Source organism: Elephantulus edwardii, unplaced genomic scaffold (assembly GCF_000299155.1).
Source record: "Elephantulus edwardii isolate Elephantulus edwardi_28Jun2011 unplaced genomic scaffold, EleEdw1.0 scaffold00005, whole genome shotgun sequence".
In the NCBI taxonomy this organism is placed as follows: domain Eukaryota; kingdom Metazoa; phylum Chordata; class Mammalia; order Macroscelidea; family Macroscelididae; genus Elephantulus; species Elephantulus edwardii.
The window spans coordinates 24,810,850-24,826,029 of NW_006399755.1; the positions used below are offsets into that span (position 1 = coordinate 24,810,850).

At 35.4% G+C, this 15,180-nt stretch overlaps 1 protein-coding gene and 1 pseudogene across 1 annotated transcript in view; one reads left to right on the top strand and one right to left on the bottom strand.

Moving 5' to 3' along the window:
* The window catches only part of LOC102852821 (leptin receptor-like), a 72,239-nt gene that overhangs the window by 7,447 nt on the left and 49,612 nt on the right, over window positions 1-15,180 (bottom strand). The window contains exons 16-17 of the mRNA XM_006879840.1: window positions 14,363-14,468; window positions 11,677-11,752 (exon numbers count right to left, since the gene is read on the bottom strand). Coding sequence (XP_006879902.1) covers window positions 11,677-11,752; window positions 14,363-14,468 — 182 coding nt within the window. The remainder of the gene's footprint in view (window positions 1-11,676; window positions 11,753-14,362; window positions 14,469-15,180) is intronic.
* On the top strand, window positions 7,767-8,121 carry LOC102863285 (annotated as a pseudogene).

Here is a 15,180-nt window from a genome sequence, read left to right on the forward strand (position 1 = left end):
TCACATTCCATGTCCCAATCACCAGTGTCCTCTTACAACTGTTCCTCTTCCTTTGTATTTCCATGCTTGAAAACTCAACCTCCATTGCCATCTCTGTTATCTAAATGTGTTCTGTTGTACATAGTGTTTTCAGAGGCCTGCTATTTCAGAAGTGGATGGCCAATCCTTCTTCCTATTCTGTCTCAATGTGAATGTTCAGATTAAGAGAAGTATTAGACAGACCAGCAAGTTAAAGGTATATCCCTTCTTGCGGAGTTAACTTTAGTGTCATTGTTGTCCCTGCCTTTCTCTCATTGCCATTGAGTCAGTTCCCAACTCACAGCTGATCCTCCACAGAGTTTTCAAAGTTGTGATAAAAGACATAAACTGTCATTAAGGAGAAAATTCAGATGATTTGCATTTAGAAAAAGATATAACAGACTAGACATAGTCTAGGCAAAAGTCATAAAAGTAGGGAACAAATTTTAAATGTAACAGTCTTTTTATATAGTGAAATCTGATTAAGAAAAAAAGGGCAAAACTATTGAGGTACTATATTCTCCTACTACTACAATTCAGCCTTTATCTCTTTTATTTTAATAATATTAAGAGAAACTTTACAGAGGAGTGTTCTACGGGTTCAAGAATGAGCATATATGTTTCTCTCTAGTCTGTGTAGAAACTCTGTTAGAATAAAAATGCATAAATCAAAAAAGTTGGTGACCCTATGAACACCATATCTGAACCCTGGACTGCCCAGAACCATCCTCATCATCCTTATATACTTGAGCCCATTGCTATAGTCAGTGTGTCAGTCCATCTTGTTAAGGCTCTTCCTCTTTTTTGCTGACCATCCACATTTCCAAGCATGATATTCTTTTCCAAAGACTGGCACCCCCTAACAACATGCCCAAAGTATGAAAAACAAAGTTTGCTTTTAAAGAGCACTCTATGTTCTTTTGGCAGACCAGGGAATATTCAGTACTCTTCTTCAACATCATAAATTAAAGGTATCAATTCTTCTTTTGTCATCGTTATTCCTTGTCCAGCTCTCAGATGCATTGCATGTGATTGAGAAGATAATTTCATAAATAAGGTACACTGTAGTCTTTAAACTGACTCAGACACACCTTAGTCTTTAAATTGATGATTGTTCTCTAGGATTTCTCTAGGAGATCTCTGACAGCAGACGTTCCCAATACCATACATCTGATCTCACTCTCCTGACTGCTGGTACCAAGGGTGTTGATTGTGAATCGAAGTAAGAGGAAATCATTGACTATTTCAATCTTTTCTCTATCATGATATTGACTATTGGCCAAATAATATTCTTTACTTGATGTTGAGATGTAACCCATATTGAAAGGTGTATAGTCTTTGGTCTTTTAAAAAGCACCTCAGGTCCTCCTCACTGTTAGCAAGAAAAGCTGACCATTTGCATAACACAACTTAACGAGTCTTCCTCCAATTCTGATGTCACATTCTTCTTCATAAAGTCCAACTTCTTGAGTGATGTGCTCTCTATATGTACTGAATATGTATGAAGAAAGGATAAAGTCCTGATTCACACCATTCTTGATTCTAAGCCATGCAATGTTCTCCTGCTCTGTTTGAACAACAGCCTCATGACCTAGGTATAGGTTTCACATCAGCAAAACTAAGTGTCTGGAACTGCCAATCTTATCAATGTTATTCATAATTTGTCATGATTCTCACAGTCAAATGCCTTTGCATTGCTAGAAAAGCACAAACACACCATTCTGATATTCTCTGCTCTCAGCCAAGATCCATCTGACAATGATATCCCTAGTGCCACAGCCTCTTGTAAATCCAGTTTGAACTTCTGCAATTCTCTGTCTATGTACTATCCCAACAGTTTTTGGATGATATTCTGCAAGATTTCATTTTTGTGCAATATTAGTTAAATGGTTCGAAACTTTCCACATTTTGTTGGATTAATCTTTCTTGGAAATGAGAACAAATATGGATCTCCTCCAGTGAGTTGACCAGGTCACTGTCTTCTAAACTTCCTGGCACAGAATGGTGAGAACATGCATGGTTGCAGTCTATTTGTTGAAATACGTTAATTAGTATCCTATAATTTCCTGAGGCCTTCATTTTCCCAATACCTTTAGTGCAACTTGAACTTCTTACAACATCGTCATTAGTTCTTGACCATATGCTACTTCCTGAAATGGTTCCCTGTCACCCAATTCTTTTTTGTACAGTGACTGTGTATTCCTTCCATCTTACTTTGATGCCTCCCAGATCATTCAAGATCTTGCCCATAGCATCTCTCACTACTTTGAATTTTTTTTCCGTTCCTTCAGCTTGAGAAATGCATATTAATTCTTCCCTTTTTATTTTCTGCCTCCAGCTTTTTCCACAATTTGTTATATTTTTATTTGTCTTCTCAAGCTTCCCTTTGAAATTGTCTTTTCATCTCCTTTACTTTGGCATTTCCTGCCTTTGTTTTAGATTTTAATTAGTCAATTGCAATTTTTCAGAGTCTTTCCTGGTTTCTGTTTTCTTTCTCTTATGTTTTTGTAATGACCTTTTGCTTTCTTCATAAATAAATCCCTGCATGTATTCTCACAGCTCTTCCAGTCTTGTATCATTAGTGTCCAGTGTTTGAAATGTATTCTTGAAATGGTTTTAAAATTCCGGTTGGGTAGATTTAAGGTGCTAGTTTGGCTCTTGTGGACTTGTTTTAATTTTCTTCAGCTTCAATTTAAACTTACACATAAGTAACTGATGGTCTGTTCCACAGTCTGTACCTGGAATGGTTTTGGTTGCCAACATTGAGTTCTCCAACAATTCTTTCCATATATGTTATCAATCTGAATAGAAGATTTCAAAGGGCAGCTTGGAAAGACAAAACAAAGTATTATAATGAAACGTGCAAGGAGTGAGTCAGAAAATCAACAGGGGCAAACTTGCTCAGCATTATGGACAGAATGCTGAATGATACAAGAAGCATTAAAAGAAGATTGAAGGAGTATATACTCACTGTACCAAAAAGAATTGGCTTTAAGAAAAAAAGAATGACTGAAACGGAAGACTTTCAAGACACAACGTAAGATCAATAGACAGTGGTGATGAAGAAAGAAGTGCAGACAGCTCTGAAGGACTTGGCAAAGCATAAAACCTTGGGAATTAAAGGAATACAGATTGACATACTCCAATAAACAGATGAAACCCTGGATGAGCTTACCAGGTGTGCTAAGAAATCTGGAGGAAAACTACCTGGCCAACTGACTGGAAGAGATCTATATTTATTCCCATTCCAAAAAAATGTAACTCGACAGAGGGTGATGTCACACACAAGCAAGATCCTAAAGCTTATTTAAAAACAACTGAAAAAAAGTACATCGACAAAGAACTACCAGAAATACAAGATGGGTTTAGATGAGATCGTGGCACTAAAGACATCATCACCAAAGTCAGATGGATCTTGGCAGAAAGCAAAGAGTACCAGAGGAATGTCTATCTGTGTTTCATTGACAATGCAAAAGTTTTTCAAAGGACAATATTTCTATAACTATTGTAATGTAAATGAAATTTATTCGTTTTTAACTTTAAAAATGTATTTTGGACACATTGAAATGTGGGATCAGTCCTTGGAGAGGGATGTCATGCTTGGGAGTTTGGAGGGACCGTGCAGGAGAGGAAGACCCTCGATGAAATGGATTGATTCAATCACTAGGGTAATGGGGGTTGGTGTGTCAGAGACAATAAGATTGGCAAGGTATAGAGGAGGGTATAGGGCCATTGTACAAAGAGTCGCTATGAGTCGCAGGCGACTTGGTGGCACATAACAATAACAACAACCCAAACCACTACCCACAAGTAAAGAAGTCTTGAGGGCACTCTGATCAAGTTCTTGACTTCTGATTGAAAAGATGGAGATTCAAATCCAGCAGTCATATTATGAGATAGAGATACAGAGATGTTGAGATGTAATCCATCTTGAAGGATATAGTAGGAAGATCTTCTGTAGTAAGTATTTTAAGTCTTTTTCACTTTCTGCAAGCAAGGTTGTGTCATGTGCACAATGCATGTTGTTGAGGAAGTCTTCCTCAAATCTGATGCCACATTTTTTTTATATAGTTCAGCTTCTCAAATTATTTTCTCAGCATACATATTGAATACATAAAGAAAAATGATACAACCATGATATATATCTTTCCCGATTTTAAACCATACAGTGTTCCCTTGGTCTGTTTGGACAAATGCTTCTTGGTATCTGTATAGGTTTCATCTGAGCACAATTAAAGGCTCTGGGATTCCCATTCTTCTCAATATTAGCCAATTTTTTTTATGATCTAGACAATCAAATGCCTTTGCAAAAACAATAAAATACAAGTAAAAATCTTTCGGATATTCTCAACTTTCATCCCAACCCAATCTATCAGCAGTGATATCCTTTGTGCCATTGTTTTTTCTGAATCCAGCCTTATTATCCGGTAGTTCTGTCAAGGCACTGTTCCAGTAGTTTTTAAAAAAATCATTCCAAAGACTGGGAAGAAAGACAAGACAAAAACGGATGCCATAATAGATTCTGGAATTTGCATTGGAATAAAAAGAAGCCAAAATTAAGAGAAAGAATGCTGAGGAAAGAGAAATAACTAGATTTCAAAGGGCAGTTCGTAAAGACAAAGCAAAATATTACAATGAAGTTTGCAAGGAGTTGGAGTTAGCAAACCAAAAATGAATAACAAACTCATTATACCTCAAGGAGAAAGAACTGGGAAAAACAAATCAAGTCTTCAGTTGCAATACTGAAGGATTTTATGAACAAAAATATTGAATAATGTAAGAAGCATCAAAAGAAGATGGAAGGAATGCACAGAGTCACTGTACCAAATATAAAATTGTTCAACTCTGAAACATTTCAGGAAGTAGCAGATGATCAAGAATCAAGAGTACTAAAGGAAGAAGTCCAAGCTGAGCTAAAGGCATTAGCAAAGAAGAAGTCTTCAAATAAAATACCTCAAAGACTGCGCAATGGAGTACTAATTGAAGTATTTCAGGAAACAGATGCAATCCTAGATGATCTCTGCCAACACATATGGAGAACAGTTCCTCGGCCACCTGACTGGATGAGATCTATATTTGTTTCTGTTCCCAAAAATGGTATACAAAAGAACGTGGAAGTTATAGAGCAATATCATTAATATCATGTGCAAAGTAAAGGCTTGCTAAAGATTATTTAAAAAATTTTAATGCATATATACATGGAAATAAATCATCTTTATAGCTGGAACTCTATACAGGATGTCTAGCTCTAAGGAGATGTTATTTATTGTACAAATAATATAGGGAGCTCTGGGGGCCTAGTGGTAAGAAACTGTGCTGCAATCCCAAAGACATATGGTTCGAATCCACCAGTTGCTCCATGGAAGAAGAATGGGCAATCTTCTTCCATGGAGATTCAGCTATGGATCAGTTCCAACTTGACGGTACACAACAATAACAACAAATAAATAATATGCTGTATGACGGTAGCATATAATTTGCAGAAATAAAAAAATGATCTGGCTTCTTACCACCAAAAAGAAAAGTCTGGTTGTACTTATTTCAAGACATATTTGCTTGCTTTTAAATAGTCTATAGTTTATTCAATATTCTTCACTAACACTGTAAGTCAAAGGCATCAATTCTTTTTTTTTAAGTATGCCTTGATTAATCTTTAGCTTTCACATGAATATGAGGTGATTGAAAATATCATGGTCAGGCACAACTTAAAGGCCATTTAAAGTGACATCTTTGCTCTGTAGAGGTTTTTTTGTAGTTTATTCTCCCAATACAATTGTACAATATTTTTGAATGTTGTTTTCCTGGGCATTAATAGTTGTCATTGTTGTGAGGTGTCATTGAATCAAGTAACACTCATAATGACCTTATTAAGAGTTGACTTGAACCTTGCCCTATCCTGTGGTATCCTCATCATCTCTGACACATTAGAACCCATTGCTGAAGTCATCATGTCAATCCACCTCATTGAGGGGTCTTCCTGTCCTTCATTGACCCTCTATTTTCCAAGCATCATGTCTCCTTCCAAGGAAAAGCCTAGCCTAGCTACATGACCAAATTATGAAAAATGAAGCTTCAGCATCTTTGCCTTCAAGGAACACTCTTGCTTTACTTTTTCTAAGACATGTCTGTTTGTTCTTTGGCAGTCCATGGGATATTCAGCATTCTTCAACACAACCACTCAAAAGCATTAATTCTTCTATAATTTTTATTCACTGTTCCAGCTCTCTATTGCATAGTCAATGACTGAGAAGACCATGGCATGAATCAGGCCCATCTTGGGATTCAAACTTACATCATCATTCCTCAGCATTCTAGAGAGGACTCTGATAGCAGACTTGTCCAATGCAATATGTCTCCTGATTTCCTGACTACTGGGAGCAAAAATGTTTATTGTTGATCCAAGCAAGATCAAATCATTGGCAGCCTCAATCCTTTCTCCATCTATCTTAATGTTGACTGTTGGTCCTGTAGTTAGGACCTTTGTTTAATATGTATGTTAATAAGAACAATACGTTGTATAATATTTTTTAATGTTGTTTTCTTGGGCATTGATAGAAGATTTTTTTTAAAAAAACTCTAAGATTCTTATCAGTTTCAATATTTTCTCTGTTTATCAGGAACTTGCTTATTGGCTCAGTGTGTGAAATTTTGTTTCCTGAAGTGGTGTTTTAATGGTAAGAAGTGGCACTACCAATCTAAAGGCAGGTAGTTTAAATGTACCAGCTGTTCCATGGGAGAAAGATGGGCAATTACTGATGCATATAACTTTCAGTAGGTAAGGCCATGCCATTTTCATAACACACTCTCAACAACACACCAGAATCTTGCCTCATCCTGCACCATCCTCACAATCGCCTACATGCCCACACATATTACACTCACCGTATCAATATATCTTCTTGAGAGGTATTGCTTCCTGGTCCGAGTACAGGTTTCTCCAAAGCAAAATCAAGTGTTCTGGGATCCTCCCGCTCAAGGTTAGCCACAACTTTTTGTGATACACATAGTCAGATGCCTTTGCATAGTCAATGAAACACAGATAGACATTCCTCTGGCACTCTTTGCTTTCTGCTGAAATCTATCTAACAGCTAAAATATTCCTAGTGGCATGACCTTTTCAAAACCCAGCTTGTATTTCTAGTAGTTCTTTGTCAATATTCCAGTCATTTCTGGGTAATCTTCTGCAGGATTTTGCTTATATGTGATATTAGTGATACTGTTTTCACACTCTGTTGGGTCACCTTTTTCTGGAAAGAGAATAAATATGGATCTCTTCCAGTCAGTTGGTCAGGTAGTTTTCCTCCAGATTTCTTGGCACAACCTGGTGAGCACATCCAGGGGAGCATCTGTTTGTCAAAATATGTCAATTGGTATTACATAAATTCCTAAGGCTTTATGTTTTGCTAAGTTCTTCAGAGCAGCTTGAATTCCTCCTTCATCTCCATTGCTTCTTGATCTTATGTTGTTTTTCTAAATTCTCCTGTCAGCCAATTATTTTTGGTACAGAGACTCTGTATACTCCTTCTATCTTCTTTTAATGCATCTGAGTTCATTCAATATTCTTCCCATAGCATCCTCAAGCATTACAACTCATGACTTGAATTTATTTCTTAGTTCCTTTACCTTAAGAGATGCTGAGTGAGGGCATGACTGGGCTGGGTTGGAAGTGGTTGTGCAGGGATCACTTGTCAAAAGTGTCCCCAAGGAGCCAGAGGTGATCGGAGAGATTCTGAGACTGAGAAAGAGTCATGGATTGTTACAAAAAATATGCTGATGTCATTCTAGCCACACTGTGTTTCTGCATGTCCTCCATTCTTTTCCTGATGGAGAATTTGCAATGCAAGATTTCCCAGAATTCAAGGTGAAGGAAACAAATATTTTTCCAAGTGGGGCACCCCAATTTAGGTGCATGGGCTACTGCTTCTCCAAAACATGCCCCACTCAAGTGAGGTCCAAGGAGACAATGTTGGTACCAAAGAACATCGCCTCAGAGGCCACTTGCTGTGTGGACAAAGCATTTACAAAGGCACTGTAATGGGAAGTACCAAAGTGGAGAACCATGCAGAGTGCCACTGCAGTACCTGTTATTATCATAAATCTTAAATATTTTGCTGAGCTGTGTTGAGGACTGCTGATTTCCTGGAAGAGAAGATTAAGTTGTTCAGTTCTTATGGTCTTAAGAGAGGAACATGTATTTTTGTGTACCATATGCTTTGGCATGCTCTAAGGATATATTTCAGCTTTATTGCCTTTGTCTTTAGCCTATGGTATAATCAGTAGCTTAGCTCTTTTCATTTGCAATGAAATACAGTATTTAGCATGACCATAAAGAAGCTGTCCTTTAAATAATAAAAAACTGAAAGAAAGCAAACAGAAATGCTGAGTGAGTTTAGTCCTTTTTCTTTTCCAATCCCAGTTCCTTGTACATTCCATTATAATACTTTACTTTTTCTTCCCGAGCTGCCCTTAAAATCTTCTATTCAGCTCCTTAACTTCTTGATTTCTTCCCTTTCCTTTGGCTTCTCGGCACTCTACTGCAATATTCAGTGTCAACTGACATCTGTTTTGGCCTTTTCTTCTTCCTGTGTCTTTGTAATGTTTTGCATTCTTCATGGATGATATTCTTGATATCTTTCCACAGATCATCTAGTCTGCATTCAATAGTGTTCAAGGCCTCAAACCTGCTCCTGAGTTGGCTTTTAAATTCAGGGAGGATAAACTCAAGGTCAAATTTTTATTCCTGTGGATATGATTTGACCTTTTTCAGCTTTAATTTGAACTTGCATATTAGCAGTTGATAGTCTGTTCGTCCATCTTGCACCTGGCCTAGTTTTACTGCTGATATCTAACTTCTCCAACAATTCCTTAAAAAAAATGCAATTGATCTGATTCCTGTAGATACCATCAGGTGAAATCCATACATATACACTGCGTTTATGTTTCTTATAAAAAGGCATTTGCTATGAATAAATCATTGTTTATGCAGAATTCTATCATTCTGTCCCCAGACTCATTTCTGTCACTAATTCCATGTTTTCCAACTACTGATCCTTCTTCCCAGTTCCAAATTTTCTAATTCCAGTCACACATTATTATTAATGCATCTTGGTTGCATGATCAATCTATTCCTGACTGCAGAATTTGGCAGAAATAATGTATTTCCTCTTCTTTAGCTCTGGTTTTTGGTCCATAAATTTGAATGGTTGTGGTTTTATAGGTCTTCCTGTTATGTGCATGGATATTATACTGTCACTCACAATATTGTATTTTAAGATGGATCTAGAAATTCCACTTTTAACTATAATGCAACCCTGTTTTTTCTATCCTTTTTATCTCCAGTGTAGTAGATCTTATGTTCATCTTATTCAAAATGTCCCATCTGATCAATCTCATTTCACCAATACCTAATATGTCAATATTTTTGTGTTCTATTTTTTCCTAATTATGTCCATTTTCCTACATTTATACTTCTCACATTCCACATTCTAATCATTAGTTTCTGCTTACAACTGGTCCTCCTCCTTTATGTTTCCAAGTTCGAGGGCTCAGCCTCAGTTGCCATATCTGTTAGTCTACTCTAAATATGCTTTATTGTATATAAGGTTTTTTAAGGTCTGTTTATATTTCAGAAGTGGATGGCCAATCCTTCTTCCTAGTCTGTCTTAATTTGGATGCTCAATTTTAGAAAGCTATGAGTCAGACAACTCACTCAACTACATACTTCAAGAGTTTCTGTTATTCTCATTATTATAACTTTAGGGTCTAGCACAGTAAACAGTTCAGAATAAACTGCCAATAACTAGTACTCAGATGAATGAATCAAGTGAACAAATGAGAAAATAAATTAACTCTTTTGGAGAGACCAAGGAGGACAAATTCTGTGTATCTTACTTTGAATCCAACTACTCATACTTCTTTAATTCAACTGTCTAATTATTCTAATTTGTAGATGGCAAGATTTTAAAATCTTTTCTTGGAACTTGACTACTAACAGCATCATGTGTCATCTTTATTCCTTTTCTTCATTTTGCCATCTCTACCTATATTTACACTAGATTTCAAGACAAAATGTCTTTCTTACTGTAGGTTATTATAATAAACATAAGAAAGAAGAATCGAATGTTATTGCCATGGAGGAAAGAGACTGACAGCACAGACTTCAGGGTTAGACAGATGAGTAAGTAAACCCAAACAGCTAATTACAGTCTATAATTTGGTTTTCTCTTTTATAAAATGGAGATAATAGAATGTACTCCACAGGGTAAGTGAAAGACTAGTAGAACAAAATAAGGAAAATAACAAAGTAACTTAAAGAAACCTATTATTTTCTGAGATAAATCTATGTGACAGGTACTATCTTCTTTATTATTCAGAACTGCCCAATGAGGTAAGCAGTCTGATCCTCATTTTATAGAAGAAACAGAAACACTAAGATTTGAAGTGAAAAATACAGAAGGATGCGACAATAGTTGTCTCAGTTATTTACATATAAATAACAACTTACTCTAATAGCTGGACTACTAAAATTATAAGTAATTATTTAGTAAACTTCTCATTTAATACCTTGCACATAGCCAAAGAAGTTCAACTAATGGTTGTAATGGGAAACACAGTCTTTGACCAATCGCACTATAAAAATTAAGCCATTAAGTGCTCTTTATATTTAGAGCAGAGTAGTCGCTTTGAACTATATTTGTTAAAGTAAAACTTGAGGAAACATGGGCTAACCATGAGTTCTTCATTGTTGAAGAGAGTTCTGTGCTGGTGAAAAGAAATAATAAAGGCACAGCAGGCCAAGGGAAAGTTACAATTGGATGTGTCACCTCAACAAACTCTAGAGGGAGTATTTAAGCACAACCTAAAGGAATTACTCTTTAACTTTTAACTGAAGGAAACCACTGAAAATTTTTAAGCAAATGGCTAATAATAAAGACAGTATCATTTTGATTGCAGAATAATCACCAAATTATTCTGATAATTATTTTGAAAATTATATCTGTATGTCATATAAAGCTTAAATTTTATTTTACCAGATTCATGTATAAGTATCAAAGAAAATTATGGGAGTAAAATATTTATGAAACTTAGAACTTTTTGAGAAATTATGTGATAATAAAAAGTACTAATTATTTTGTTCTAGCTAACTTATTATTTATAAAGTACTTTAGCATGAATGGAACTAACTGTATAAATACATTATTATAGTCATCACAGTTTTTAGGATGCAGTGCCAAAATATAGGACTGTTTACGTATTTTTATTTATTTAAATAATCACAAAAATAATTCTAAGAATTAAATATATTAATTCCAACACTTTCCCCAAGGAAAAAAAATTTATACCAAAAATGGGACTTAGATATATTTTGTATAGGATCTGATCTGTTATATTCTCGTATTTACTTATCTATGTACTGTGGCACAGAAAGAAGGTATATATCTCACATGCTGAATTACCTAATGAATTTTCTCTCTTCCTGTTTTGAAATCCCTGCATCATGTTATTCTTACAAATATAGTGTAGTTTTAAAGAACTCACTGAAATAATAATAAAAAGCTTTCAAAATGTTAAATATTTAAGGTTCTATAAATCATATGTAATCTACAATGTAACTGTAAATATTCTGAATTTTACAAAAAAAAAACTGAAAAATAAGACCTTCTTAAAATTAAGTCCTTGTGCCCAGGAACAATTCTTGGGATTTGGAACATCTTCCCAAAACAACTTCTTCATTCTGCAAAGGATAAAGGAGGTGTTAGAGTAAAACATTAATGGTAAAAATATTAGGAACTGAAAGATATACAAAATAGAAAATAATCTCCCTCAATGGATTAATTTTCACATATTACACCATAGACACTTCCACCAAGTTCTCTGTATTGGTGTTGTTTGCCATTGAGTTAATTCCAACCCAAAGCTACCAGCTATGAGAGTTGAAACTTCCCATAGGGCTTCCTAGGCTATTATTTTTGTGACAGTAGGTCATCATATCTATTTTTCCCCGCTGTGAAGTGGCTAGTAGATTTGAAGAACTAATCTTTCAATTAGCAGCCAAGTGTTTAACATTGTGCTACTAAAGTTCCTTAAAGTATAGACCAAAGGGAATAATTACTGTATGAACAAAAATAGTCAACCTTTATTGAAAGTTCTATACTTGGTGCTAGGCTAAACACTGTACTCAGAGAAAATAAATATAGACATACTTCAGAGTTATTGTGGATTTGGTTTCAGATCACTGCAATAAAATAAAATATTGCAATGAAGTGAGTCATATGACTATATTGGTCTCTGAGTGCATATAAAAGCTATATTTACACTATGTTATAGTTTATTAATTATGCAACAGCTCTGCGAAAAAGAAATATTGTGGAAATTAACATGTGACACAGATGGGAAGAGCCATATTCTCTTGGAATAATGAAATGAATAGGGGTTTGCTCAATCTACAGCTGCTAAAAATCATATATATATATATACATATATATATACACACACACACACACACATATATATACATATATATATACACACACACACACACATATATATACATATATATATACATACACACACTCATGCATATGCACATACACACACACACACACACACACACACAAAAGAGTACAATAAAATAACATGTGCTTTTATTTAAAAAAAAAATAAAACCTGCAAGTGAGTTTCAGAAACCTTTCTACTTGACACAGTGCTACCAGTTCATTTGAGTAATGATGAATTTAAATTCTCAAAATCTCCTTTCCCTCATTTTTGTTGAAGGATAAAAGTTTATATAGAAAGTTGGCATGTGTGACATGATCTCATTAGTTCCAACAGCTCAGAATCAGCACAGAGTGATTTGGCATCACAGAATTTTCCAGAACACCCAAGGTTCTCTGACAAATCAAATAGACTTGAACCACTCAGTGCTGATTCTTAAAAATAAGACTGTCATGCACACTCATATTTATAGAGGCCTTGTTCACAATAGCAAGGAGTTGGAAACAACCTAAGTGCCCATCAACAAACAAATGGATAGAGAAGCTGTGGTATATTCACACAATGGAATACTATACTGCATGAAAAACAAGGAACTCATGTAATATTATTCAAAATGGGTGACCCTGGAGGACATTATGCTGAGTGAGGTATCTCAGTCACAAAGGGACAAATGCTATATGGTGCAACTGTTGTAGAATAGGACTGACATCTAGGTTGAGGGGAGACTGAGTAAGAAGGGTTAAATAATGTATACTACATTGAAACAGATTAGGGAGAAAACTGTTTAAAAGGGATATGTGGTTAGGCATTTTTGTCACAAGGGGAGTCCAGAGTAAAGGCTATATAATGGAGTGGACCTGGAGGGAGGGATTGTAAAACAATGAAAGATTTTTTTTTTTTACTTTTCCCAGAGGGGAGTGTACTGGGGGAGGGGGGAATTTGGGAGGGAAGAAAAGTGCAACAATGAATGGATGGAAATCCAAAGTCTCTTTAAATTTTCATTGAAATTAATAATTAAAAAAAGACTGTCTATTAACCATAAATGAATTCACAATTCCACATACATATTTAGCATAACAGTCTTTGATCTAAATTGAAGAGTTCTAAAAGCCTTTTGCTGCTTCCAAGAGTAATCTGCCTATTGTTGTTAAGCCACCGAGTAGACTATATTCATGGTGATTGTGTGAACAACAGATTAGAATTTTGCCTTTTATTGTGCCATCCTCATCATTTCTGGTGTATTTATTGAGCCTATTTCCGTGGTCATCCTGTCAACCCAACTTGTTGAGAGTCTTCCTCTCTTTCATTAACTCTCCACTTTTCCCAACAGGATGTCTTATAATAAGATATTTGCCTATTACAAGACTCATTTTTTTAATATGTCTGTGCATATTTGTGTATATATAGATAATTCTTCCACATTGCTGGTTAGATGCTGTCAAGTTAAGTGTGACTCACAATGACCCTGTGAGCAATGGATTTGAAACTTGCCCTCTCCTGTGCCTTCCTCATCATGTCTGATAGATTTGAGCCCATTGTTATAGTCACTGTGTTAAACCATCCCATAAAGTCTTCTTCTCTTTCACTGACCCTCCATCTTTGCAAACATGATGTCTTCATTCAAGAACTAGCCTCTCTTAACAACATGCCCAAAGTGTGAGACAAAGGTCCTACTAAAACAATGTGATTTTCTTTAAACTGACCTTTTCTTTTCAAGACATCTTAATTGCATATTGACTGCATTTAGAGATGTTTAGACTATTCTAATGTTTCTGATTCAGAGTCTAAATCCAGTTTAAATATGATTAAGGGTTTCTGTCATAAAGATTCCTAACATCAAATACAATACCTTTGTTGTGAGAGTAGTAAAATTCCAAATAGTAAAACTGAAGAGGAAATAATTATTGGCACAAGTACATAGAGACCCGCATCATTCTGGCGTTTTTCGAAATAATCTGAAAAAGAAATGCAATTTACACAATTCAGAAGCTTAAGAAAATATTAACTTTCTTTAAGAAACTGTATGAAGAAGGACGTATTATCACACCTGGGAGGAGACTTATTAGCAATATGTGTTAAGCTGATGATGCAATCCTGCTTGCTGAGTAAAGAGGGCTTGAAGCACTTACTGAAGAAGGTCAAAACCACACATCAACCTTCAAAATTAATGATACCTCAACATAAAACAAAAATCCTCACAATTGCACCAATAATCACATCATGATAAGCAAGGGAAACACTGAAATTGTCAAGATTTCATCTTACTTAGATCCACAACAAAGCTCTGGGAAGCCATAGTCAAGAAATGAAACAAATTCAGAAAAATCTGTTGCAAAATACTTCTGCCAAGTGTTAAAAAAAAGTTAAGGACTAAGGTGTGACCTTAATTTGGTGACCCAAATCATTTTATTTTCAAACCTCAAATAGATGTAAAACCTGAAAAATAAATCAGAAAGACTAAAGAAGAATTTAAGCCTGTGAATGAGGCTTGTTGGAGAAGAATGTTGAATTTACTATAAAGTTCCAAATCAAACAGACAAATCTAGCTTGGAAGAAGCATATGCAGTATTCTCCTTAGAAGGATGACTAAGATTTCACCTCACATTCTTTAAACATGTCAATAGGAGGGACCAGACTCTAGAGAAAGGCATCACTTGGTAAAAAGTC